Below are 27,804 nucleotides of genomic sequence, written 5' to 3'. Positions count from 1 at the left end.
GGATAATTGAAAAAGTAGTTTATTGCAATCAGCAACTTTGGTTTGTGTTCTCTTTTGAATATTTAACTTTACTATTTTAGAAGTCAACTGTGAATTATTTAGATATACTTTTAAACCTGAGAACAATTTGTAACTTAAGATTTAAAGTTTGAACTGTTTAAATTGTTTCTGGAAAATTTGTAATGCATAAAACTATTAAATCTCCATTTGAATTTTAATATATTAATGTACAGCAGATGAAAAAATAGGATTTAGCAAAGCGATGAAGAGAGATTTGTCATGTTATAGAGATTTGTTATATTCGTTCTGCACAGGTATATGTCTTAACGATAAAAGATGTTGATTCAACAAACAGTTGAGTCTGTTCTGCAAGAAAGGGACTAGTTTTAGAGAGTTCTATTAATTCTTGAAAATTGAGTCAAGTTATGTTTAAATTTTTCAATATCCGGTCAATAAGCAGTGTTTGAAAAAATTAAAAATATTTTTAATATGAATAATTTGTTAACATAATATATTTTTAACGAAATTTTGAAAAAAACGAAATAATTTAATTTTTTTTTAATAATTTTTTTGATTAGGTTTTATATTTTATTTAAACTTTAATTTGAAAAACGAAGATGAAGAAAATTCTGCTGTTCCAAGATATATTATCTCTGTTGAAGAATTATGAATATAGCTTGAACGACATTTCAAAGGATCCCAATTTGTCGTTATATACTCGTTCTCAATAGCAAAGTTAAGCGAATAGTGTCGTACAAAACAACATACATATTTCGCTCGCATTATACTATAGAATACATGTCATATACAAGAACTTCGTGGTTCTATAAATGTTAGAAATTTCTCGTAGAGTTTGCTGAATTGCACGTAATATAATACAAAGACACCCCGGTAACGTAATTGAATCTCCGAGATGCAAGATGCGTGCATATTGACGTATAGGAGCAGATTGCGAGAGGCGTGAGCATCACGCGTCAGAATTCCTGCACGTGTAGTAGGTATATTACGCGAATATTGCCCCGGGAATCTCGACTCCGAAATTCCTTAAAAATTCGCTCTTTTGAGTCGAACGACTGTGGTGGATATTACGAAAGAGCATATTATATCTATTCTACGTACTATTCAACAACAATAAATTTCTATCAAAGCAACACTTCTTTACATCGTATTTTATATATCACGTGCTTCCCGCCGCATCGTGCACTTACACTTAAGAAAAAAAAAATTTTATTTTATTATAGATATTAAAATGTTTTATTTTTGTTTCTTCGTTTATTAGATACTTAAAAATGTTTTAGTTTTTAAACGGTGTTTAGATTTAAAACATAAAAATGTTTAAAGCTGTAAAAAATTTCATTGTTTAATGTTTTCAATCTAAACACTTATTTGGAACGTTTTTAGATATTTATAAAATGAAGACAGAAATAAAACATGCTGCTATTTTAAAATTAAGATACTTCTTTTTTAAGCGTAACTCATTAAAATACAATAACAATAAATTTAGAACAGCGAGTTTTTTTTAGAACACATTACAAACTATCGAGGTACTGGAATATTAGAATTTCTTACAAGAATATGTAATATATCAAACCTCCCTCTAAGATCCTTCTAACATATGTCGCGAAAATTGAAGTGGGCTTATCGAGGCTTATCGAAATGCCAATACTCTGGCACGTCCGAAAGAAATGCATCGAGGGGATGAGCAGTAGTGTTATCATAAAAAAGAGAAATCAGTGAAGCAGAAACGTACGGGACCCTTGCTCGCCGACCCAAGCTTTTATCTCGGATCAACGCATTTAAACCAACGCTATGAATGAACGAACCGCCAATATCCGCGAGTGCTCGATTGTGTCCTTGTCGCAATTTCCCTCATAAAAGGGATCCCCGCCAAGTTCATTCAAAGAGGGTGCCGTTTGATATCTGTCGCATAAAATGCATGCGATTACGACTTCCCCAAACGTGAAAGTAACTAATGTGCGTAAATGATTATACGGGGAACGTGCGGAATAATTTGTCTTTAACATTGAGAAGACACACGGCTAGAAGATCATTGATCTTACGTCAGATAAAAATAAGATGATCCCAATTAAAGACGCCATAAATATATTTTGTAAAAACCACGTTATATCTTGTTGAATATATTAATAACTGTATAACATCAACTAATTGATAATTAAAATTTTTTGATAATTTGTTACTCTCGCCAAAAATACTGTTAACATGATCTTGTTTTATTAATTATTTTTGTATCTATCCTTTTTACTTAATTTTAAATTAACTTTGACATGCGTTATAATTTTACATTTTATATAAAATTTAATTTAAAAATTTAATTTAATTTACAATTAGACACAAACTTACAAAAAATTTTATATCTTAAAATATATTAAATTTAAAATATTTTCCACTTTTTTGCATGATGAACATACGAATCATGTATCTTCGATAATAGAGGTACATGCAAAAATATTTTATATTCTTCTCTATAGGACTGTGAAACTATCAGTTTTTGTGATATCGATTGAATACAAGCACGTGCTTTCTCTCCGAATGCACTTCAACGAAAAGTGAGAAAAGAGAAAAAGGGACGAGCAAGCGCGGCTTTTGCTCGATAAACTCCAAGCACATTTTTCTCTTACGCCCCGAAATGCCCCGTGATGAAAGCAGATACATGTCCATACTTTCGTAAGATTGCAGACTACCGTGCATAAGGAAAGTATCGCGTGTAAACATGAAAATGCGTGGATGACGTATATCGTTATTCGAGCACGTGTCATGCATAATGCATGTCTTGAGCATGTATTCGCGATAATATTTAAAGCGAAAACTTCCTTACCACAACGACTTCTTCTTGTTGCAATTTCTTCTTAACGACTTGTACAATCTTTTGTGCTTAGAGACTTGGGTGAAAATTTTGTATCTTTCAAAACAGAAGATTTAAATATTCAATACAAATTAAAATATTATTGAACGATAATTAAACAATTAAATATTAACGCTGTTTGAAAAGCAAGATGACTGTTGAAATTTTGACTATGAAATTTCTACGGGTGTCGGTGTAATTGTTTGGCAAACTTTTTAATGTACGTCTTTTATCCTTAATATTTTAGATCTACGTAGAATCAAAGTTCCTCTACTTTAAATTGCGAAAGTAAAAAGTTTACTATAAAAAATAATTTGGTAAATTTGCAATGTAATTCTTTTCGTAATTAAAATATAGTTAAAAATAAATAAAACATATTATGATTCTTTTTAACATACTTTTTTTATAAAAAAATATATATATTTCAAAATTTCTTTTTTAAAAAGCTTCGGAATTTGTATGTAAAACAATTTCATAGAAAATAAAAATTTTTCATCAAGAAAAATAGAATATTCAGGTATGTTTCATTGGACTTGCAGATGGATTTACTTGCGGTGTTAAATAAATTTTTCGAAATGAATCGCGAATTCATTTTTTTTTTTCGCGATACAAAGATATCCAAAAGAGGATAGACAGATTCGATTTTCACTCCATATGCGATAGATGTGGGTGCCCGAAAGAGAATAGATGAATTTGATTTTTACTTCATAAAGTTCAACCGATCTATGTGCCACTCTCTCACGCTCGCGTTTCACCCCGGTATTACACACGTTGCGGTAGGACGCGCACACGCGTTATAAAAGTGATATCGTCCGTAAACCAGTTCTCTGTATATGCCATATATACGCGTTACACGTAGACGTCTCTCACTCGATCGCAAAGAACCTAAGTTTATAGCCGCTTTTAACAGTGGGCTGCGCCCTAAGCAATCTTCGAGATATTACTAAAATTATATCTTAAACTTTCCAGAGGATTAACCCAAATTGAGAGCTTTGTTTATCTAAGATTTTATTGCTCTGATTCAATTTTCTATAAAATTATTTTTAGACTATCAAACATATAACCACGGCTACCGTGGTCTATTTGGATATTTTTTCTGCTTGAAGTTAATCAAACAATATAATTTTGCCATTTGCGAAACTCAATTAGCTAGAAGCTCTTTTTAATCAATTTTAATTAATTTTGAATGATTGCTTTGTAAATAATTAGATGCTTCACCATTTTTATTAGAAAGTTAAATTTCAAATTGGTGGAAAAATGATGTAGTTTATTTAATTTATGACATTTTGCACACGTGATTGCATAATAAAGTCCCAAAATTTTATTAAATTTTTTATGTGCATTGTTTATTTTTTCATTATATAATTCTTTAAATTAATATTCTATATTTGTAATTTATTTTTATGTTATGCGATTCATAATCTAATATCACAATTGTATGAACAATATCATAGATGCAATGAATAGAGTGTAACAAATATATCGATAAATTAAATTTGCTGGTGTCACAATAAAAATTACACTTGGGAATTATTTTGTTCTCCGAACTACTTCTAATTAGCATTACTTTGAAAAATATTTTAATTGCAGTATGTCTTACGAAGTATACCGTGCAATTAGTACTGATTACACCAGAGTGAAATAGATACTCGCACATGGTATTTCTCCTTTCAAATACAGCTTAAGCGCTTTCAACATTTGGAGCTTTGAGGTAAAGCAAGGAGTAATCGAACTGTGTTACAAATTGTATTACACGACAGAGAGCGAAACCACAATCCAACCTATTAAGTTCAAAGACGACTTGTGCTTTCCTCGTCGTATTTATCAATGCCTATATTTCACGCGAAACAGCATAGATATATCATATTTATTTTGCACGTTGCAAGGATACGTTTCTAGCTTCCATTTGTTCGTAACATGATTGAGTCATTATATAATACAGTAGTGTAGATGTAAAAGATACTCCTTATTTTCGAAAATTATGTACTGCTCCCCGAGGAAGAAATTTGAATAACAAATAGATATACATTATGCATTATAAGCTTCATACTTCTCTTTCTCGCATATAGAGATGTATTAGCGAAATAAATATTTTTATTCTTTAAAACACTTTTGATTTTTAAATTTAGATTCTAATTATAAAATTTACTACGTAAACATTTGAAATTAGGGCATTGAAGGAAGCATCCGGATTATTCGAGACCTCATGGGCTTACAGAAGGATTTAGTTGACATGGTCCGGAGTTCTTAATAAGAGCTAAGTAACCGTATTAATCGAGAGAGGGATAGAGATGCAGTCGCGTGAACGTTTCTAATCCATTTAAAACTCGATGTTTTTCAACCAGAAGCACGTTTTTGAATTGTAATTTTGGAGTCGTTGCAACACGATGTTATTGATGGTGGAAGGGCTTGCAGGAAACCAATAAATCGTGGAGATTAGGAAGTGCCCGTGCAGCAGCTGAAAAGCTTGCTACATAGCAAGTAGAAAAGATGGTATTAATGTCACAGTAGTATTAACATTTCTAATACTGTCACCATTGTGGCTATTATGTAAAATGAGAAATACTGGGACAAACGGATCGTTTCTCTCTCTCTCTCTCTCTCTCTCTCTCTCACCAAATTTCCGACTTCAGCCCGCGAAAGATGCTTAATGTATGCATAAAACGTTATTCCACGATGGAAACCTGAAGCGTGGTTTTTGCATGTGTAATTTTTCCGCGAAATAAAATAGATAAATTCACAAAATTTTGTTTTTTTTTATGCATACTGTTGCAGCAAGTAATAAGATCGCAAATGCAAATTAAAGCCAGGGGCTTATTAACACATAAAACCCGCGTTAAACACATTTTATGAATATTTTCGCCGATTTTCGCTTCCGTTCCACTTATACAGCGAAATAGTCCGGAAACGTTTTTGTATCCTCAAGAGAGATCCTTATACAAAATTAATTTTAAAATCGATTTTAAAAATTAAAAGAATTTTTTTTACAGAGATTTTATTTTATAAATATAAAGATAATATTTAGGTATACTTTACTTAAATTTTCTTATGCATAATTTCTCGCAAAAACATACAGATTGTTTCACAACTTGTGTTTTTTAATTTTAATTATTGCTTTTTTAATTATTTAGAAAAACTTCGATTTTTTTCTTATTGAAAATGACAAAGAAAGCTGTCATTTATTATAACTTTTTAATTTTCAACATTATATATCTTTTTAAGTATATTTATGAGTCTTAAATTAAAATTTTTTTCAAGTACAAAGTTGAAATTTACATAATTTTATTATTTCTTTTTGCATTTTAGTTTACAAGAAATCTTCTATCTCAAGTAACTTATAATTTACAAGTTATTGCTTTAACATTTGTGCCGATTCGGTTACTTGTAATATTTTGTATAATGTATACAAGCACATGTAAAATTATATAATTTAAAAAAAATATGACATTAATATTTCGGTGATAAAACATGTACTATTGACGTTGCCATTTTGTATTTAATACAGTATACATTTTGTTAACGTCGTCTCTCTTTCTTTCTCTCGTTCTCATTATTTATCAAAATAAATTTTAGATTTCTTAGATCAGGTTCGTTTTTACACTTGGATAATTTCATATAGAGCAATATAGACAATTGAATTTATTGTAAAAAAAATTTGCCACGACATCGAATTAATAAATTTGATTTATTATAATTATTGTTAAAATAGCAAATTTTTTATGTGTATAGATAATAAAAATTGCAAAATAGAGTTAAATTACATCTTAGTTTGCGGAAGCATCTTAAAAATGTAAAATTACAGATATGAAAAGATGCAAATGTACTTCTTTCTTTTTAAAATTATGTTTACAGTTTGAAATTTTATGAGCAAACTTCAAATCAGCTTTGCATAAATATTCATATTACGCATATTCTTTTGGTAAAATTCACGATGTTTTTTCATGGTCGTAATAATCACGCAGCAAAATACTGTTAGTCTTTGAAGGTGGAAAAAAATATAAAAAAAAAACAAAAAACATTTTTTCCATTAAATTTTTTTTACCTTTAACTTTAATCTTTCATGTCTGTTTCTCTTCTCTATGTTCGCAATAAATTCGCAAAATGTAATCTTTGCAAATATGAAACTTTTATTGTGCTTGAAAATGTTTCTGTACGGTAATCAGGAACTCCATTAACAACTGTATTTGTAACAATTCGATAATAGGATAAATATTTTTACTCTTTGAAGATTCGAAAAGTCATAGCAGAATATTTCACGTCGTTAAATCTGAACAATGACATAATGCAGTGATGGATCACTCCGAGACGAGTTTCTCGATCTTATGAATAAATGCAGTTGCAGCATTTTGACAAGATGACACGTAACTGTTTCGAAAACCTAGATTTCCCGTTCTCGGTTCATAAGTTAATGTCTTGATGATTGATCGTCAATTTCAGATCTGAGCGCGTCAAGAATTAAACTCACGCCAGCGTTGATATATGATTTTATTGAAGTTTAGGTGGTTATCATTTAAGTAATCTATAATTATAGAAGAGCAAAATATATAATATACACACAGTATTTATATATTGCTTCTTCTACGTTTATTTAGTGATTGATACATTATTTGCCACGTATTCTGTTTAGAGAATAATAATAATATTTAGGGAATATTCAGAATATGATTAAGAGTTACTGACAAACTTTTGTCATTATTTTAATGAAAATGATAAAAAAACATTTTTTGCCATTTTACAATGCAAATATTATCTTGTTATAATTGATTTCAAATTGTAACAAAGATATTTTCAATTGTATACTTAGACGAACCGGTTAAACAAGTATAACGTTATCATTAACGTTTTCCATTAAAGTGTTAAAGAGATCGTCGGTTTTACGCAGGTGCGGAAGCGCGTTGAGATAAATGGTGGCACGCAATTATCGAAATCACATTTCACCAGGCATTTGAAGAAACTCGATCCTATTCCGTCGCTCACGCGCGAAAATCGAGTTCGATTCCGTATAAAGTGCTCGTATAAAGTGCCAGAGCAAGAAGAAAAGTACGATATTCTGTTTCGCGGCGTGGGAAAGCGATTGTCGGAGACACTCGCTATACGTCTTCACTTGTTTTCATAAAGCGCGATAAAGAACAATAACTTTTCCAACATTTTACAATTTTACAAAAAAAAAAATTAATCGCATAAATTATAGTATTTGTTTAATTGTTAAGTATACGTATACCTGCGAATTTTTAAAGTATAAATATGTTTTTTTTTTTTTCACTTAGATTAGAATAAATATTTTGTAGAAATTAAGTTTGCTAAAATAGAAATTTTTAGCATCAATTCTTTATTTTAATTTGAATAGTTTTTAAGTATCTTTTAAATAGAACTAAGAAAGAGTATCATTTATCAGTCAATAACCAATGATTTTAATTTAATTAATCAAGAAACAAATATTTTAAATAGAACGTAAATAATATATTAAAAATCTGGCCTGTAGTATTATAAACTTTCTTAAAGATTTAAGAATCTAATTTGGCTTGCGTGGAATTAAGAATATTAAGATATAAAGATCTTTTATTGCATATCGCTGTTTACGTAAATAGAAAAAAAAATGACTGTTGCAACAAACATTTAGCAATAAATTCTGGAAGAAAGCTTTTCCTATGCGACGATACATTTTATGTCGACGTGTAACGAAGCGTTGTTCTCATAGGAGTAGTCTTGTTTTCTTTTTCTTTTTTTAGACGGATGATACGTACTGTGACGCAGTTCGTACTACAGTAACTTTATTAAAGTGACATGGGAGTGTCTATTAGAAACTGTTTTTCAATAGTGCAAGTAATGAATTTAGCCTTTGCGAATTCACTTCTATTTTAAAATTTTCACACTATGTAATTTTATACTTTACATGATACACACACACACACACATACTGCACGTAAGACTATTTGTGATAAGAAAAGAGGTGAAAATAGGTAAAGATAATATAAAGATAAACTGCAATGTTTTTAAACTGTTGAGAAAGAGATAAATTTTATTATATTGATAATTGTTTAAAAAAAAACTACATTGATACTGATGAAAAAATATCGACGTTCCAGGTTTACATCCAATTCACGAGATAAAAATTCGCAACTATTTTGGTACACAGCTGCTCTAAAAACGATAGGCTACATTGACATGTTTAGAACATTCTAAACATTTCGAGCTCAAATCTATGAGATAAAAGTTAAAAAACTTTTTCTTTTTTTATACATTCGTTTAACAGGCAATAATTTCTGCCGTAACTTATTAAACCGATGCCAATGTCTTTTGAGAATGGACGTGAATGCACAAAACAACATTATTATAAGATATAATTACAATGTATAATTATTATACTTAATTAACAAGACAAAGTACTTCACGAAACATCTATCTTTACTAAGTTACGACGCGATTAAACGACTTTAGGGAAGCCACTTAAGCACGTCTTGACTTAGTACACATGATGTATCATCAATGTATCACACAAACTGCAATCTGTCTTTATCTCATCAACCTACGTCGTGTTCTCGATCTATCCTCGCGAAGAGCATTTCCTGAGCTGTTCTTGAATTATTGAACTACAAAGCAATCAAACATCGAGTAAACTGCGTTCGCTTCACTGCCTCCTTCTTCTGTCTGCTTATTACCGCGACTCAACTTCGCCGGAGTCGCAGTTTTTTGTCGCAGAAGCAAATACGAGGTGAAATAAAAAGTACGTTTTTGTTTGTTTTTTTTTCGATTGATTGCAGCCCGATGATCTGGGTATCGCAGTATCGCGAAATGAGGATGACGAGTCACGTAGCGCACGATGTTGCTAACGACGGGAGAGATCAGCAGGTGGTGAATCAGGTGAATCGCGTACCGGTGTGTCTGACGCAGGCCGACACGAACGCCAGCGTGACGTTCTTCCTGCTGCTGGTCTTGCTCTTCTTCGTTGCGCCATTCGTGATACTCGTGGCACTGTATTCATTTATCGTAAGTCATCTGATCCGCGACTCGTCGACGACATCCAGCGGCACCAACGACTCGTATCACAGCCGGGCTAGGAGACAGGTGGTTTACATGCTACTGACAGTAGTCGTGAGCTTCTTTGTGTGCCTGTCACCCTATCGGCTCCTCATCTTCTACATCGTCATAGCGCCCGCCGAACAGATAGCCGCGCTTGATTACGACACGTTCTTCTGTTTGCTGAACTTCTGCAGGATCATGTTCTATCTGAATAGCGCTGGTAATCCGATACTGTATAATCTAATGAGTAGCAAGTTCAGACGGGGTTTCCTGAAACTGTGCGGTTTTAAGAGCGAGAGGATCAGCCATAGGAACACGGTCGTCGGCACGAGGAGAGTTGTGGCTAATCAGCAAGAGGACTCTAATCAGGAAGAGAACTTTCTATGAGATCAGACGACATCGAATACTGTAACGTAATGCGACGACTGTGATTCACAATTTCTCTGTGTACAAAGAGAAATAAATGATCAATGACATTATAGAATATTAGATAAAATATTATAGTATTAAATGCGTTTCTTGAAAAATTGGAGGACCATGCTCGATGCGATGTGCTCGTTAAAAATCGCAATATTGAAAAAAAATGCGTGTGCAGTGTAAAAGAATGTGAAAACATTAAAAGATTATGCTTATTATAAGAAAATCATGGAAATATCTGAAAATTATACTTATTATGATAAGAAATATGGAAGCGACGGACAATACATATGTATAACTAAAAAAAAATGTGATACTGGAGATATTGAAAAATCATTTTTTGTCGAAAAATATGGAAACATTGAGAAGTGACGTATATTCCTACTATTGTACTAGATTTATTGGAAGAAGGTTGAATAAAGAGAAGCAAAGTGCTGTGCTATAGATTAGCTGAAACTTGTACGAGAAAACTTTTGACATTCTGTAAGATATTAAACTTCATGAACTTTCGTTAAAGTTACGACTGAGAATCAAGTGAGCGATCCGCGCGGATGTGCTCGAAAAGTTTAAACGGTGTGATTTTATTATCATCAGTATTGCAGGCGATTAAATAGATATGAAGCCCAATCTGCATCAAATGTTACACGAATATTTCTTATATTTTTTTTTAACGCAAAGATATACGAAATTATCGTCAACATTAATTCTACATCAAGTGATTTCAATGTTCTCCTATTACAGCTTTGACTATTCATTAGTATTTTAATTTGTTGATGCTACATTTGCTGAATATTTAATTTACATAACAGAAATTTATTTGCGCTGAAATATATTTTTTGCAAGACGTTATATTTTAGAAATTCTTGAAATGCTATGTGCCTGACAACATTTATATTATGGTAATTTACTGGAGCTTCGCTATATGATAGATGTACGCGCGCATGTGCTTGCAATAATCAATCTCTGTCTTTAACACGTTCTAGTCCCATACTGCTTATGGTAACCTACGAGATAGAAGAGAACGACGGTACGTACATACCTACTTGTTCGACACCGGCTTCAACAACTTGGATGACGGGCTTCATCTTGACGACAATCCTCGTGTTCTTCGTGATTCCCTTGCTGATCCTAATAATTTTATACACGGTGATCGCCAGACACTTGATGGCAAATCCGGCGATAAGCCGTGGACCGGCAAACAATCTGCTCAAATATCGCAAACAGGTGGTCATGATGCTGGCCACGGTGGTGCTGTGCTTCTTCCTGTGCTTGCTACCCTTTAAGGCTCTCACGCTCTGGATCATCGTCGTGCCGCCTAAGATGGTCGTATCGCTCGGCATAGAGGGCTACTATAGCCTCCTGTACTTCTCCAGAGTTATGTTGTACCTGAACTCGGCGATTAATCCGATCCTTTATAATCTAATGTCGACCAAATTCAGGGAAGGTTTCCTCAAACTGTGCGGCCTGGGACCCGCCAAAAGGAAGAAAAAGAAAACGTCTGAGCGTACGGGCACTTACACGACCGGCTCGACTAATTGCAGCAGCAGCCACTCGGACTTCTGGCGAAGACACAGCAGCAACAGGAGCTGCAGCGTGAAGGTACCATGCAACGACCACGCGTCCGCGGACAAACAAATCAAATTGCCTTTACTCACAGCCGTTGTAGCCGGAAATATCGTTAAGAAGAAGCAAGAGAGTTACGTTTAATCTCCCTTATTCCCTCAGGTCAATCTGTGCTAATTAATATTTCTTGAATACTTCATGTTTATATTATTCTGTGAAATTGTCACTGAATTTTTAATCACTCTTTATCCAAGCAATTGACTATTTTTATTGAATATTCTGACGCAATGATCAATTTAGCAAACACAATTTGTTCAAAGTTTGAACACATATCTATGAATTGTACAACTGATCTCTTTTTTCTTGCCTCTTTAGCTCTCTTTCTTCGTTGTAATCATGATGTAATTAACAATACCATTCCAGGGTTTCCACGCGATTGGATAATTAAGAGATAATTATTTATTAACATTTAATGATTAAATATAAAATATTTCAATGTTTTGTAGCAATAGTCCAGAAATAACTGTTAACTAAATGTTTACTAAATGTTACTATGTCAATGTTAACTTAGACATATTTAAAAGTCCAAATGAGATTAGAGTACAATAATTGTATTAGACTGGTTATGTGAAGATTGCGATAATTTTAGTTAGTCCTCAATTTTATACGTTATATATTTGTTATATTCATGTAAGCTACACGGTAAGTAGAAGGTTTTTCCAAGAAACTCGCATAGAAATGGCGAGACGTTTTCGCACACGAATCTTTTGTTCCTAAACGCTTTAATCGTGATAAATTTAAGATTCAAGTATACAAATACGTAGATAAGAGAGAACTGGATATGAAGCGAAACTATAGAGGAATTATGTTTAATATTACTTGCTCTTTTTTTTCGTTAATTAATATTAAGTTTGTTCTGTTATATTTTAGGGATCAGAAATTCGCTATTCCGCTGGAATCAGCGATAAAATCCGACCACAGAAGCAAGATATTGTTAAAAGTCGGCACAAAAGCGAAAACGAAATCGCAAGTTTTATACATAAATCAGAAATTAATTGAATTTTAAACGGCACACCTTGTTATTGAACGTGGCACGTATGGTAGGTATTTTCTACGATGCTGGCATCTGAGGAGAAATATTATGATATTTAAGGATATAAGAGTTAAGATGCGAAGTAAGATTTCTTTTTGAAGCTGTCGCATACTAATGCCAAGTAGCAAATTTTAGGCGAAGCATTTGAAAAACTTTTATGCGGTTGTATAGAAATAGCCATGTAAAACGTTATAAGTACTTTTTATCTTTTAACATTAATTGTCTTTCTGATAAAGTAAGACTGATATAAATATGACATGATCAATATATTTATTGTCGATTTAACAATAATATTATTTAACGAACATAGCGTAGCCGCTTGAAAGGATTACATCGTTAATTGTACCTTAGTACAATTTTTTTTCAGATAAATACATTTTAATAAAAAATTAACGCATAAACATTTTTGCGATAGTTTAAATATTTATTTTTTATTTATTACAATACTGTACATTACAAGAATTTATTATAGTAATGTCATTACAAGAATTGTAATTATAATGAAAATTTTATTATTACATATTGTATCATTAATTATTCATACATTATTTTATTTGAAATTGATCAATTCTTTAATGCATTTAATGCCAGTGAAAATTTGTTATGATTAATATTTAATCCGATAACTTTACTAATATTATGCTTTATGCTCATAAATAACAATAAGTTATTGATAAAATTATAATAATTATTGTCTAATAAGAATATCGAAATTTGGTACTGACGAAAATGCACATCCATGATAAATAGATTATTAATGTTATATCAATGTTATGTTGGTATCAAATATTACAGATATTATTAATATCTTTATGATGTTTAGTCTGTTAAGTCAATTTTACTGTAATGTGCATATTAGAACAGAGATAATAATCAGCGATATCCGAACATGACTAGTCAAATTTATAATAAAAATATAAATATAAATTATTAATGAATATATATAAAAGAGATCTCTAAATCGAATATATTTAATTGATGCTTATTTATTCTTTGAATTCATTTGCTGAATCATCTCTGTACAAACATGTGCATTATCATAAAAAAAACAAAAAGTATTACAAATAACTAAGAATACAAAATAAGTCAGAAATTAATTATTTTCTCTCGTTAATAAAGATGCCTGTATTCAAAACTGAATTTTTATAAAATCTAATTGCGAATCATTAATGTATAAATTATTTTTGTTTAATTAATTTTGTTAAATTGATAATTAAAACTTATGAATAAAATATCTATTAAAATAAACTTATTTTGAATGTACTAAAAATTTGATGTGTAATCAAATTTGCTTAATTTCCGATGTCAAGTAACTACGGAATTAATTCTTTTGATAAATTTTCCCGTGAGAGAAATCATCTTCTACTTCATCAAGAAATTCATTTCAACAAATAGACAATGAGAGAAAATGCATAAGTTCTGATTACAAATATGTGAGAAGATTTATTTTAAGTTAATGTATATTAATATTATTTTAACTAATATAAATGTTTGCATGTTAACAATTCTCTCGCAATTCTAAAAGTTTAAAAAATTAATTTTGTTAAAAAAAATCACAGAATATTATTAATACTTATTTAACATGATGAGAATTAAACGTAAAACAAAATAACATATATTAATCTCTAATCTGTGTTGCATAAATATTTGTTAATCTTAGTGAGAATTGTATTATTAATGCTATAATTGTTAAATTATTTTTGACACTTATCACCAATAATTTCATTATTAATGAAGTAAATGATGCAAGTAATAAATAATTTGTTTAATTATGTTATTTTAGCAATTTATAAATTAATTAATTCCAATTATATTTCAATTTGTTTTTCGTTGAAATATTTTAAAAATAAACGGAAATTTACATCGTTAACACATGTTTTAATTGTTTATAAAATATAGAATATTTTGAAATAATTGTAAAATAGTAATGTAGAAATGTAGAACATTCAGATATATTTTGGATACATTTAATTAATATATGTGCGGTTTATTTCACAATCTCAATCATTTTAAGGGTAAATCGAACCGATTTTCAAAAATATTAATTATACACGCATTATGCACTAATTGGTATTGATATCTTTTATTTTTCTCAAAATGTTACTCTTTAAATAAGCTGCTGTATTAATAAATTAATTAGAAGCAATACGTTCTCGACAATGTAATAAGTTAATTAAGAAAATTTTGAGAGAATTATAACAAAATGCGATTAATTTCTACCTAATGAGAATACAATGTGCCATGTATAATTGTAAGTTTTTGATTGCACAATTACATTTATTCCTATTTATTCATAATTATTAAGGAATCGTTAAATTATTATAAGTTAATAAAACGTCGTTGTGTGCGATTTGTCATTATATTTCCTATAGGAACATAAATCGTAAATAGAAAAAGAAACACTTTATTTTATTCAAAAAGTATAGTTAGAAAAATATAATTTTGTAAATATCTTGTATAATATAAAGAATGTTTTCATTAACAATTTATGATATTTGTCTGTACAATACATCAATTTCTCGACGGAAGCAATTCACTATTACAACTATGACTAGTAGTCAAAGAGATTTTTATTAATTAAATTATTCTAATAATATCCAGAGATCAGAGATTATTCTTAGAATAATTATTTAGGAAGATTATGTTTATATCACTCTTACAGACTCTGTATGTAATTCCATCTATCCGTATTCCATCGTCATATTGCGTTGAACAAAAATGATATCGTTCGCCAAGTTGTCCGGATGCTTCACAAAACTGTAAACGTAATATCCCTTACGATCCATCATATCGATCAAGTATTTTTGCCCCTTTGCATTGTGTATGTACTCCACAGAGAGGGTCTGAAACACATATATATCTCATGAGCATCGTGCCGCAGAAATTATTACGTTCCGTTTCCAGGAGAGCAAGAGACACGCGTATGTACACTGCGAGTGATCCCACATTAGTCGCGCAAACAGGCACGTGGCAATTCAGAATTGATCAAGGCGAGCGTCATACCTTTATATCCACCTCGTTGAACGGTATCGTTTCTAATACGTCGATCTCGTTGCCTTCGATATCGAGGCTGAAATAATCAATCGTTTTGACTCCCAACGCGGCGATGTAGATTGTCAACGGGAGACACTGCACGCGGATGTGCTCGCCCGTGTGGGCTACGTCAGGCGTGTTCGTAGGTGTATTCTTCGTCGTGTTTTCGCGCTCATGTAGACGGCCCACGTTTCTAGCCATGAGAAAGGACGCCTGCGAATTTCGAGAGGCTCAGACGTTTTCGGAGTTCGCGTAATATCGATCGAAATGTGCCTAGATCGAAAATTGGTACTCGGATTTTTTTCGCGACAGCGCGCTGTTTCGAAGTCGCTGTTAACGATGACAAATCATCGATCGTTATTTCTTACCACTATGGGGCTTTTAGTGATGCTGATGCACGTCGGCGAGAGATAGGCCTTTCTGTTCTTTTGCAGCATCTTCGTGAAATTGATCGGATCCGCTTCTATTAGCAGACCCGACCATCCATTAAATCGCTCCAGAAACAACGTGTTGCTACGTATTTCGCCATCGTACGCGCCACATTCTATGAAAAATCCATTTTTCTGTAGAGAGCAATAAATGAAATTCGATATTTATTAACGTAAGGAATCGATCGAGGATGGTTATTATATCGCTCATTCTTGCGAAATAAAGTTCGTCTCTTGCATTTCCCATGGAGTTGCAATGACCATTTAACTACCTTATTATTGAAAATTTCGCGTATCGCAGATGATTGTCCCATTGATGGATCTTCCACATCTGGTTCCTGAAGCGCATACGATTCCTCTGAATCGTGATTCCATATTATCCAATGTTGACGAACATCACTCAGTAAATCGTGAAAGGCTTCCGGGCTCAAGGCGGATGTGTTCTTCTTGTTATACCATTTCTCACCTAAATAGTAATTTGTTAATTATTGTTTATTTCTAAGAACATATTTTTTGATAATTAGGAGAAATATGATTTACCAACTATACACACAATGAAAATATCATTTCTATACCTGAAATGTTGTTATAAATTTGTGGTCTTACTATTCTGAATAAAAAAACTTATGCTATTATTTTTATATTAAGTAAAGCAAAGTAAAAAGTAAATTTAAATGAGGCAATCTTCTATTTTTTTTTTATTGAAATTTTTATTCTCCGTAAGTTTAAAAATAATAGCATAAATCTACTTAATTCTGTTCTAAGATAGATATATATCTTTCGAATAATAATTTATATTTATAAAAAATATTTTAATAGCAATATCCAAAATTATTTTAAAAAGAAAGAACACATTTGCAAATATATAGAAATCGTATTATCTGATTTTGAGTAAATAATTTAAAACCAACCAAATCTGTGCAAGTTGCATCATTATTCGGGTTATCGATACTTTAGTCTTAGTCAAACATATTTTTTGAAAAACGGAATAAATTTCTCAGATAAGCAAGAAGGGATTGCGTAATTTTATATAATGTATTCAGTTACATGTATGTATGTAATTGAGCACATTATGCAATATATGATATTTTGCAATTTTTTTGAAGACCTAATAAATTTATTTAACAATTTGTATCTCATTTAATCAACAGAATTTATAAACAAATCAATAGGAATATATTTTACATTATAATATATAAATAAAAATTGTATGTCTTTATATTTTTATAAACGTCAGTTCATATCGAGGTTTAAAATTTTATTTGTAATTGCACGCCTTTTATTTATCACATCATATTTTAAACATATTGTTAGCAATTTTCAATATTATCACTATACGAGATATTTACGTAATTCAAGCGCGTATAACATGCTGTATCTTCGATTATCACGTGATACAAGTGTTGCATGTCTTAACAACATTTCGCTAATTATATTTACGAGTATCACGAGTTTATTAAAAGAATAACATATAAGTGAGTTTGGGAAATTACTAATTTCCCAAAGTCTTTTAAATACAACTTTTTTCATGGAAATTTCCATAAAAACAGACGATATTTTTTACTTAGCTGTGTTCACATATTACTTTTTTCCACTTAGGAAATTATGCAAAAGTTTGTTATACATGGTGCATCAAAACTCTGATGCAGTCGAATATCTCGTAAGCAATGCAATTTTGAAAAAAAGTTTTAGTCAAAATCTGTAAGGTTTCAATATATGTATCAAACGATGGTATCCATTTGTTGAAATCTTAAAACCTTTGCCTGAAACTTCCTTTTCAACTTGTTTATAATATATTCGATTCTATCCAGACTTTTGGCTCACTCTGTATATACAAAACTCATTCGTTAAAGCGATAAAGATTATAAAGACATTTCATTATGTATTTGTTACATACTGCTTAAAATAAGTAACAAATTATAAAAATTACTTACCATTGGAAAAGTTGTACCATGTGTTAAACACTGTAACGAGAAAATATGTTGCTACTACTTTTATGAACCATAGAATTATTTTTTTACAAAATTTATTGAGACTTATTTTTAGAAGAGTCTCTCACCTTTTTCATATAGATCTGCGGGTACATCATCCAGGTACGTATCGCGTGTTGTCGTGTCATTCTCGATGAACGGATGCCTGGTGAGAAATACGATGAAAACGACGCACGAAGTCAACGCGATCAGAAAAATCCACTTTCGGCGCAAGCAGTAGTTTGCGATTCGCCTATGTGCGTGTTGGTAGACGTGTGCGTTAGCTGACATCTCACCGAGAAATGTCAAGAGCGAAACCGAGTCGTCTCTTTCGCGTAGTCACGAGGGAGCGGAATGCAAGGATTTCGAATGTAAAATTCGGAGACTCTTCCGCCTAGGCGCGGCTTATCATCAACGTTAAAATATCGTTTACCACGATGCAAACTTTTTGTTCAAGAGAAAGAACTGACAATGATGACATCATCGTCTACAGCTTTAGTAGTCTGGCATTTTTACGTGCTGTTCGATATGCAATAAATATCCGATCCGAAAAAAATTCCTTTAATTTCGTTTCTTTAATGACATTTTAAATTGTTACGTTTTCTTATATAACAGTCGACCTTCACGGCAATTGCGTAAAATTGAAGAGTAGACTGTATAGAATTAAATACGACCTGATAGCTATATAAAATGAACGTATAGAATTAAACGTGACCTAAAACCTGTTGCGCACTACAGAACTTACGATAATAGGTATGGTAATTATCGAGCGTATATATAGAGCACTCACTTCTACAGAATTAAAATTTACCTTTTACATAGATATTTTTTTAAATTGTCCTTGGCCAAAATTGAATGGAATTAAAAAACAAGTATGAAAGTACACTATGAACTGACAAACTGTCTGAAAGTTAACACAGCATTTGTGAAATATTTATAATAATACTGTACGTTTACACAAGAAACAATACGGTTTATACAAATGTTTTTCTTCAAACACAAGTCTTAAACACAAGTATGAATTCTATAAAAGAAATTTAATATGTACTATTTCTAAAAAGGTGAACTGCAACAGTACTCGGCGGTAATGAGATTTTCGATTATCGAAAATCAATAAGCTCGAAGATAAAAATCAAGCAGAGATAAAAAAATCTGTTTAACGAGATACATAAAAAAAAGTATCTAACGAAACGACTAATAATCAGTCGTTTAAAATAAACATTTAATATTGAATTCTAAAGATAAAAATATTATATAACATAACACTAAAGATATAAAAATTGCATTAACATATATTGTGCGTATACATAGCTATGAATAAATTGGTTACACAACGGTTTCTGCTCATATTTTATTAAAGCGCCGCATGCTTTACGGATTGCTATTATCCCCGTTATTCGCGGCTCTCCATTATTCGCTTTGCTCCACATAATCGAAAGTATAATGTGTTAACTTTCAACTCTTTCCCGGAACAGGGACTAAAGTGCTTTTAAGCGACATCGTTTGCTGATTCTATCAAAAAATGATTAACACAACATATTCTCGCTGCATTTTTTTTTTTGAAACTTCTGTTTTGTTGCTCCAGGCAGGATTGCCATTCGACTGTCAATCACTATTCGTCTGGGCGGTCAGGAGTACTTCAAATCTTTTATACGCGCTGGTCAGTTAAGCGGGCACAAGGGTCTGTCAAAGGGTTAAATTCCAAAATCGAAACGGTCGCGTAATAACACAAGGAACTTTTCGTTTCGTGGCACAAAATACGCGCGCGTACATACGACAAGCCCGGAGCTGACAGTGAACCAGAAGATTGCATCGCACGGCTTCTGCACGCAAGGTAAATTTAGCATGGGCGTTTACGCGAGCGCGACGTGTCACGGTTCGCGAAGTAACGATGGCGAACGAAATACCATTCGTTCGCGAATGATGACACCTCCAGACATCTCTTCGAAATAAAACGCGAAAGGCTCGCCGCTCGCCGCCGTATCCCGACCACGAATGCCATCGGGTGCTGGCGGCAGCGATGCTCGAAGATACTCTTTAAAACAAGTCTAGCTATATGTATGTGTCTGTATGTGTGGGTGTGTATGTGTGTGAATATGTGCTTATATAGGGTGTCCCGAAATAACGAGTTTAATTTAAATTCTCTGACAATTGGTTACGACAGAATCCATTCGAATTTGTAATGGAATTTCTATGTACTGTAGACTCTAAGTTAGGATTTGACACTTACGCGCGCAAATCTCTTTTTCTCTTTAGAAGAATATGTTAATAATATAATTGGGAAGGAAAAAGGAAATATATTTATACGCAAATAAACGATATTTGTTCTCTTTTTAATACATACATATTTACAATAATTTTTTTATTGATGTAAAATTAGAAATTTCAGTCAGATTGCTGAGGAAGGGAGAACGAATACTTAATGTCTCGGTAATTAATATTTCTTCAAACAAGAGTGATATCCATCGACTCGATATCCATCAGTTAAGTGTTAATGACAAATCCAAAAAATTTAACATTTGATTTTTAGAAAAAAATATATAAGACAGATAATTATTTATATTTTATCTAGAGAATCGTTAACACATTAGCGTTCCAGCTTCTTAAATAAATTTGTGCAAACTGAAAATTTTGACATTAGAACAGGTTAATTAGAAATGGTTAATTTTATAACATATTAAAACTTTGAAATAAAAAAAAATAAATAAAAATCGAGAAATGAAGAAATGTGAAATAAAAAGTTTAATGTCATGCGCAGGAATAAAAAATTCGAAGGAGATAAAAAATATTTGCTTATCGTTGTCTCTGCTATTCGATTTGAAACGAAATCATCAAGTGACACACATGTGAACGTATCTGAACGTTATTAGCAGTTACGAAAACAATGTAATCTATTCACTCCCACGCATGCTGAGATGAGCAATACGTGGATTACAAAGATTAACCTTTTCCCAAGATAGACTGGCTTATCTGTCATTATCGAATGTTATTACTGATATTGGACGTCAGCGTGTGGTCTCTGTTAAGAGCGAAAATACTAAGAATGAGAACTAAGAACGAAAATACCGGGAACGAGAACTTCTTTACATAAGAAAAGCGCGTCGCGTGTCTTCGCGTGCATCGCGATGACAAATAATGAGTCAGAGATCGTATCGCATTCTTTTTTTTTTTCAATTTGCATATCATAATAGGTATAGTCTGGCATAACGTTTATCAACGTAAGCGATGTATGCGGACGCGATAGCTTGAAAAACTCGATTAAAGTCAACTGAAGACATCTAACCGAAGAAATCTAACAAGCCAAGGGACGACAATTTGTCAACATTTCGCGCGAAATTTTCTTTTGTTGCTGATGAACGCAGTTAAAATTAATATGAGGAGAGAAAAGGTTGGAAATGAAAATTATTTCTTGCAATTATTTATTAAAGATTTATAATATTAGTAAATATATATTATTTTACAATAATTGGAGTGCAATGCTACATACAACCATAAATTTATTAATATTTAAATCATCGTTGTGTGTCGAATCGTTGGAATGCAATAATTTATATTAAGTTATTACATTTTTCTTACCACTACATACCTTCAGAAGAGCGTTACATTATCGACCGTTTTTCATCATCCCGTCATTCTGAAGTAATTCAATAATTAATTTTTTAATTTATAATTATTTAATTTATTTCGTGTTTCAAGTACATATATATACATTTTACGTTAAATTATATTGTACATTTCAGTAAAACTTTATTTTATTGCGAAAAACAGTCGATAATGTCAATGTTCTTCAATTATCTTGATAATCACATGACACTAATTTAAAGTATTAATATAATATTCTTTGATAATATTTCTTCTCGATGTTAATTTAAACGCAAACGTTTTAAAAACATTTTAGGAGACCTTCGTAAATTAAGAAAAAAATGACAAACGTTTTCTTCTTTAAGATGCAACATGCATTGATTTTTCTAACTCTTACATATTTTTTATGTACAACGATTGAAGCTGATGAAACACGATTTTTTTTTTTTATTAATCTAGAAAACTTGCACTTAGCTGGTGTTCATTAATGTGATAGAAAACTTTTATTCGGTTCTAAATAAGTGAAGAAATGCATTCGATAGACGCGCAAAAAGTAAATTAATTTGAATGTTCGCGAGGTGTTCGATAAGCTTCGAACTCGATGGACGTTAGAGCGCGCCGGTCGAACGTCTCGTGGACTGTCCCGTATGTTCCATCGCTACATCTGCTTTTTTTTCGGTGGACAAATCGGTTCTCGTCGTAGTCATCGACAAAGACGGCAGCGGCGGCGGCGGCGATCATCACATGATTTTTGACGTCGCAGCGCTGCTGCACCGTTCGTTTCGAACATGGCCGCGGCGGAGTGCAAGGCGACGGAGAGCACCTCCTCGGTGGACCTGTTTGAAACGGTGCTGTCGGATGAGACCATCAACGCGATCCAGAGGGATGACGAAGCCTCCGGCATTCCGTTGCAGACACCATGGACCTTCTGGCTCGACAAGTGAGAGAGAAACGCGGTGATCTCTTCCGCTGTGCGACGCATCTCGATGCATCTCGATCTTGTCAAACATTGATATCGAGAATCACGAGAACGTTCCACGACACCCGCGCCAAAAGCGTCGGAAGATCGATCCGGCATCGGCGAGATCGCCGTTATTTCTCATCTCTTCTTGTTTAAATAGCTCAACGCGATATAAATACGCACGATTAAAATTAATTTTAATTCGTTTAGCTTCATATATAAATTCAATGTCACGCTTTTCTGTTCTCGCACTCGCCATTGCGAAGAAAAGTTTATTCATACATTAATATATCCGTGTGTTTATGACAATACACATACACACACACACACACACACACACACACACACACACACATACACACACACACACACACACACACACACAATATTTATCATTATCGTCGTGCGAACAAAGAACAAAATCGATACATTTAATTATACAGCATGCTTCAAAAGTGAAATCAATTGTAGATAACATTGGATAGAATACTGTGTGTAAATTTGTAGTGCATTTTTTTAAACAATATACTTCATTATTGTTGTACAGTGGACGGCAAAAAGATTACAACGCTTTTTACAATGAATTTTGAAGCATATAAATATTTTGAGACTGTGAATCTCTAGTGCAAGGGGTCTACATTTAGTAACTTACAGTCAACGAACCAGTCCCATACAGTACACAATAGCAAAAACATTGCAAAATATTGCTACAATGTTTCAGTAATATTGCAGCAACGATAAAAGGTCCGCTTCAGAAATATTGATATAATGTTCCAGCAATAGTTAATACAATATTATATATGTTGCTGCAATTATCGATATTTCTGAAGTTGTTGAAATATTGCAGCAATATTTTGTAATGTTTTGTCTACGCAGTTCTGTATGGGATATGATTTGCAGTCTTAGAATATTTCTGCGTTCTGAAATCTATTAAAAAAAAAAAGGATTGCAACTCTTTTATCATCCGTTGTATAGATAAATTACAATTACACAGTGAATACAGGTGCGTTTGTACGTGGAAGGAAATGTTCTTTGTTTCCTCTTTGATTTTCATTTGTGAAACTTAAAAGACTATTGCGTTCCTAAAATTTCAAAGCTTTGATAGATGAAATTTACGCATTTAAAAATAATTATCTTCATGATGTAATTATTTTCATTGATAATCTAATCATGTTTTCCGTCTCAAACAACGTTTTTCTGTCATTAAATCACTTCTATTTTGATTGAGATTGCTTTTATCGTTTACTGAATTTTGAAGAGACTTATATCGCGAAGAGATGTGAGAACTAAATCGATTTCTATCACAAACACACCGCTAATTCGAAATAATTGCTAAATTAACAGAGCCATCCCTGGTACAACCACCGAGGAATACAAAAATAACCTGCAGAAAATCTATACCGTAAACACCGTTCAAACTTTTTGGGCAGTCTTCAATAACATACCAAATGCCGGGGACATGCAGGTGCGATAAAGAATTTATATACAGAAAAAATATAACTTGCTAGTACAGTGTACTGTCTTATACTGTCGTATTAATTTTGCTAATTAAATTATTAAATAAATGTGTAAATAAAAAGATTTTAACCAAGAATATAATTTTATTTGCTAAAAGTTTTATTGGCTCTGCACATTACTGTAGCAGCAAATTCATATGTTTCTATAAAGAAATTTACACTCAGAATTTTTATATTTTATTAACATAACAGGTCTTTATATAATAATGAATAAATTAATTGTGGCAAACAGTTTTATTACCTTCATATATGTATGGAATTTTACTTTAAGCGCAAAACTTTTTTGTATTTTAAGATTATTATAGATCTATTTTATTTATAAATTGGTAAGTAATTACATTAGCATTTAAATTATGTTATTCAACGTTTAATAATATTTAATTTTTTACTTGATTATGATACGCTGTCCTATTATTTACTATTTTATAACTAGTTATTTACATTTTACACTAAGTTATTTGTTTATTCTTGTTACCAGGTTAGATATAGTTACCATTTAATGAGAGATGACAGATATCCTTTGTGGGAAGATAAACTAAATCAAAAGGGCGGTACCTGGAGATTAAAGTGCCATAAAAATGATACTGTAAATATTCCAATTCATTTATGCAAGCATTAATTTTCGTCTCGTCAGTTAATCGTCTTCCCATTTTTCTGTCCAACAAGGACAACCCCAGAAATGTTCATCGAGTTTTTTATGTCAATTTTTTTTGGTGATTTTCGAGGCCAAAAAAAGTTTACGTTTGTCAACATGCATTTTGTTATAAACAAAAATTGATATGGAAAACGGAGCGATCGTCTAACTTTTCGGATTTTTAAAAATTCATAACTCGAAAACAAAGATAACATGTCGATAAACGCTGCGACACGTAAACTTTTTTTTGCTTCAAGAATCGCCAAAAAACTGGCATCGAAAAACTTGATGAACACTTCTGGGATTCCCCTTGTATGACTTTCATGACGTTCAACATTTTTATCTGACAGATGTTTGGTTTTTCAGGCAGTTGTGTGGAAAGAAGTGGTGCTCGCAGCTATCGGAGAACAGTTCACCGAGGTTTTGGCTAAGGACGATGAAATTTGCGGGGTGACTGTGTCTATCCGCGACAGGGAGGATCTCATTCAAGTACGTCGTGTATTTGATAGACGGAAACGTAATTAAACGTATGTAGTCAGAAGGGATTAAAAATGTATTATCTTTTCAGATTTGGAATGTAAACGCTGACCTAGTATCTAAAGCCTCGGTCATACCCAGAGTTCACTCTCTAGTGCCTCACATTAACTTCCTGGGAGAGTTTTACAAGTGTAAGTGTTGATATTTTTTTTTGTTACAAAAAATTTACAGTACAAAGCAAAATATTTATTCTTTTAGCTCATAAGTCCAATCACGCGTACGGGAGACGTTAAGTATGCAACAACATTGTGATGAAGATATTGAATCGTTAAACATATTAAAGATATATATAAGTACTGCGACAATAACGAATATATGTTTATATGAATCTATAATGTTCGTATTATAGAATATGAACACAGTTACCTCTTCTAAAAAGTATGAAGCACAAAGAGGAGAGGAAAAGAGTTTTCATTACATATGTATGTGTTTAACCCTTAACGATCATCACGCTTCAGTAAAGTATTAAACGGTGGATCATCTGGGATCAAAATGACCCCAACGACTTTCAATGACTGTCGCGCCCAAACTATTGCTTGTTTTAAGTAAAAAAAAAAAGACTGAACATTCTTCAAATAGTATAAAATGTGAATCAATTTCATGTTATGTTAAATTTTAATTTAAATGTAGAAAAAAATATGACCGAACCAAAAGAACTAACGTAAAGAAAATTTAGCCGTAACTTTCATTGGAGTCACACAGATCCCACAGTGATCGTTAAGGATTAAAAAGTTTGTTATTTGTGAATTTTGTTTAAATACGCATTATTCAATGCGTTGTTTACACACTGGATTCGATATCTTTTAGAATCGAATTGCTGTTGTAATCGTTTTACAAACGCGAAATATATTTTTATATTTACTATGTGCGCGTATGTGTTTACATTTCTCAGGGCGACATTATACCTTGACACGAGGCTTCACATTCTTATAATCGTGATCCATAAGAAACACGTGGTGATTGATTATTGATTAGGTTGGAATATTTATGGAATTTGCAAGCAATATTTTTCTTTTTTAATCTGTGCGCCGCTTTTAAGAGCGGTAACTACGCAACTAAGCGAGAAAGCGATTTGCATAGGAAGGAGGAGGATGTCTGGCGTCTACCGCCTGGTGTTTTATTGATTGCGACTCATTATGTCCATCTTTGGAAATTTATCAACAACACATCAAAAATGGCATTTAAAATTCTCAAGAAAATAATGTGAAATCACGCGACATAATGTCTGTTAACGCGCATAGAAATTAACTTATTGACTCTGAATTTTAGGAACATCTGAAAGAAAGTATCAGTTGATATTATGCTAATACTTTCTGCGAGTTAGGCCTTGTGCACAATAGAGAAATATCAGAATGGGAATTAAAATTTTAAAATCAGTTTCCTAAATAAACATTAAACATAATGTTTAATGTCGTTTAAACACACGATAGATATGAATAAAATGTAAGATATAAATGTGTCGTACAAGACATAATATAATTTATTAATTATTTACAATGTTCATAGAGAAAATTGATTGTAAAATTCTAATTTCTAATTGCTAAAATCTAATATTCCTCTATTGTGCGCAGGGTTTTAGCCCATCTCGTTGATGCACGACTCATACGCGTTACTGAAGTTTTTAAATTGAAAAACGATAACAGAAGATGTAAATTATTAAGTCTCTTCTCTTGGATAGATATAATATTTATTTATCAGAACATTTTAATATAAAGAATGTGTGAATCCGGAATATGAGAATTAGTTTGAAATTAAAATTAAATGGAGGAATGTGGTTCTGTTTCACATAACAGTGAGAAGAAATCTCTATTTTCTCTCTGCAGAGAGAGAGAGAAAATGGAGAATTTTTTGACCGCACCAAAAATGTTGTGAACTAAACTTTGGCTGACGGAAATTTCTTTGGCGCTTGATCGCGGAGATCAATTAGCGCCACCCAGAAATTCCTTGCAGCATCTTGAAAAACAAAATTGAATGTTTAATTAGTCCCTCTACAAAAACCCAGTAACATTACCCGACTTCTTGGCGCCAAGTTAGCATTTTACGGTTCCTCAATATTATTCACATTGACGTCACAACAGGAGGATGCCTCAAAGATGGAACATAAGTTTATTCAGACAGCCAATGTCTATTAGACTAGTTTTAAATCAATTCAAATTATGTCCCCAATTTGCATTTTCCGACGTTCA

At 32.1% G+C, this 27,804-nt stretch overlaps 3 protein-coding genes across 7 annotated transcripts in view; 2 read left to right on the top strand and 1 right to left on the bottom strand.

Moving 5' to 3' along the window:
- The window catches only part of LOC105200112 (growth hormone secretagogue receptor type 1), a 44,406-nt gene extending 29,780 nt beyond the window's left edge, over positions 1-14,626 (top strand). For 2 of the 3 annotated variants that reach the window (XM_026138640.2, XM_026138639.2), the window contains one exon: positions 9,625-10,655. In XM_026138640.2, coding sequence (XP_025994425.2) covers positions 9,625-10,270 — 646 coding nt within the window. In that variant the 3' untranslated portion in view covers positions 10,271-10,655. Of the gene's footprint in view, positions 1-9,624; positions 10,656-11,283; positions 11,900-12,793 lie in introns of those variants that run through there. The other variant, XM_011167509.3, reaches the window with a different exon arrangement.
- Positions 14,627-15,340: 714 nt separating this feature from the next.
- LOC105200111 lies at positions 15,341-20,399 on the bottom strand. 3 transcript variants are annotated; one of them, XM_039455042.1, is made up of 6 exons: positions 18,477-20,399; positions 18,352-18,405; positions 16,690-16,883; positions 16,358-16,552; positions 15,960-16,202; positions 15,341-15,799 (listed from the first exon to the last, which is right to left on the bottom strand). In XM_039455042.1, the coding sequence occupies exons 1-6, from the start codon at positions 18,676-18,678 to the stop codon at positions 15,638-15,640; spliced, it is 1,050 nt and encodes a 349-aa protein (XP_039310976.1). In that variant the 5' UTR covers positions 18,679-20,399; the 3' UTR covers positions 15,341-15,637. The 3 variants fall into 3 exon arrangements, with proteins under 3 accessions (XP_039310976.1, XP_039310977.1, XP_025994426.2); XM_039455043.1 differs by having other exon boundaries at positions 18,352-18,402; positions 18,477-20,398; XM_026138641.2 differs by having other exon boundaries at positions 18,352-18,381; positions 18,477-20,397.
- Positions 20,400-22,670: 2,271 nt separating this feature from the next.
- LOC105200110 (eukaryotic translation initiation factor 4E type 3) lies at positions 22,671-26,482 on the top strand. Its single transcript, XM_011167504.3, has 6 exons — positions 22,671-22,909; positions 24,275-24,395; positions 24,926-25,033; positions 25,448-25,570; positions 25,650-25,749; positions 25,817-26,482. The coding sequence occupies exons 1-6, from the start codon at positions 22,758-22,760 to the stop codon at positions 25,849-25,851; spliced, it is 639 nt and encodes a 212-aa protein (XP_011165806.1). The 5' UTR covers positions 22,671-22,757; the 3' UTR covers positions 25,852-26,482.
- Positions 26,483-27,804: the final 1,322 nt, after the last annotated feature.

The sequence above is a fragment of the Solenopsis invicta genome, chromosome 11 (genome assembly GCF_016802725.1).
Source record: "Solenopsis invicta isolate M01_SB chromosome 11, UNIL_Sinv_3.0, whole genome shotgun sequence".
Classification (NCBI taxonomy): Eukaryota; Metazoa; Arthropoda; class Insecta; order Hymenoptera; family Formicidae; genus Solenopsis; species Solenopsis invicta.
Note: the sequence above shows the minus strand (reverse complement) of the source record. Positions and strands in the feature narration are given on the sequence as shown.

Bases quoted from the DNA above. Each gene is read 5' to 3' on its own strand.
- LOC105200111 (XM_039455042.1), bottom strand. From the start codon at position 18,678: ATGTCAGCTAACGCACACGTCTACCAACACGCACATAGGCGAATCGCA. The intron at 16,884-18,351 runs GTAAGTAATTTT...ATTACTATTTAG, and splicing joins ATGGTACAACTTTTCCAATG to GTGAGAAATGGTATAACAAG. The intron at 16,553-16,689 runs GTAGTTAAATGG...TGCTCTCTACAG, and splicing joins GCGAAATTTTCAATAATAAG to AAAAATGGATTTTTCATAGA.
- LOC105200110 (XM_011167504.3), top strand. From the start codon at position 22,758: ATGGCCGCGGCGGAGTGCAAGGCGACGGAGAGCACCTCCTCGGTGGAC. The intron at 22,910-24,274 runs GTGAGAGAGAAA...CTAAATTAACAG, and splicing joins TGGACCTTCTGGCTCGACAA to AGCCATCCCTGGTACAACCA. The intron at 25,571-25,649 runs GTACGTCGTGTA...TTATCTTTTCAG, and splicing joins ACAGGGAGGATCTCATTCAA to ATTTGGAATGTAAACGCTGA.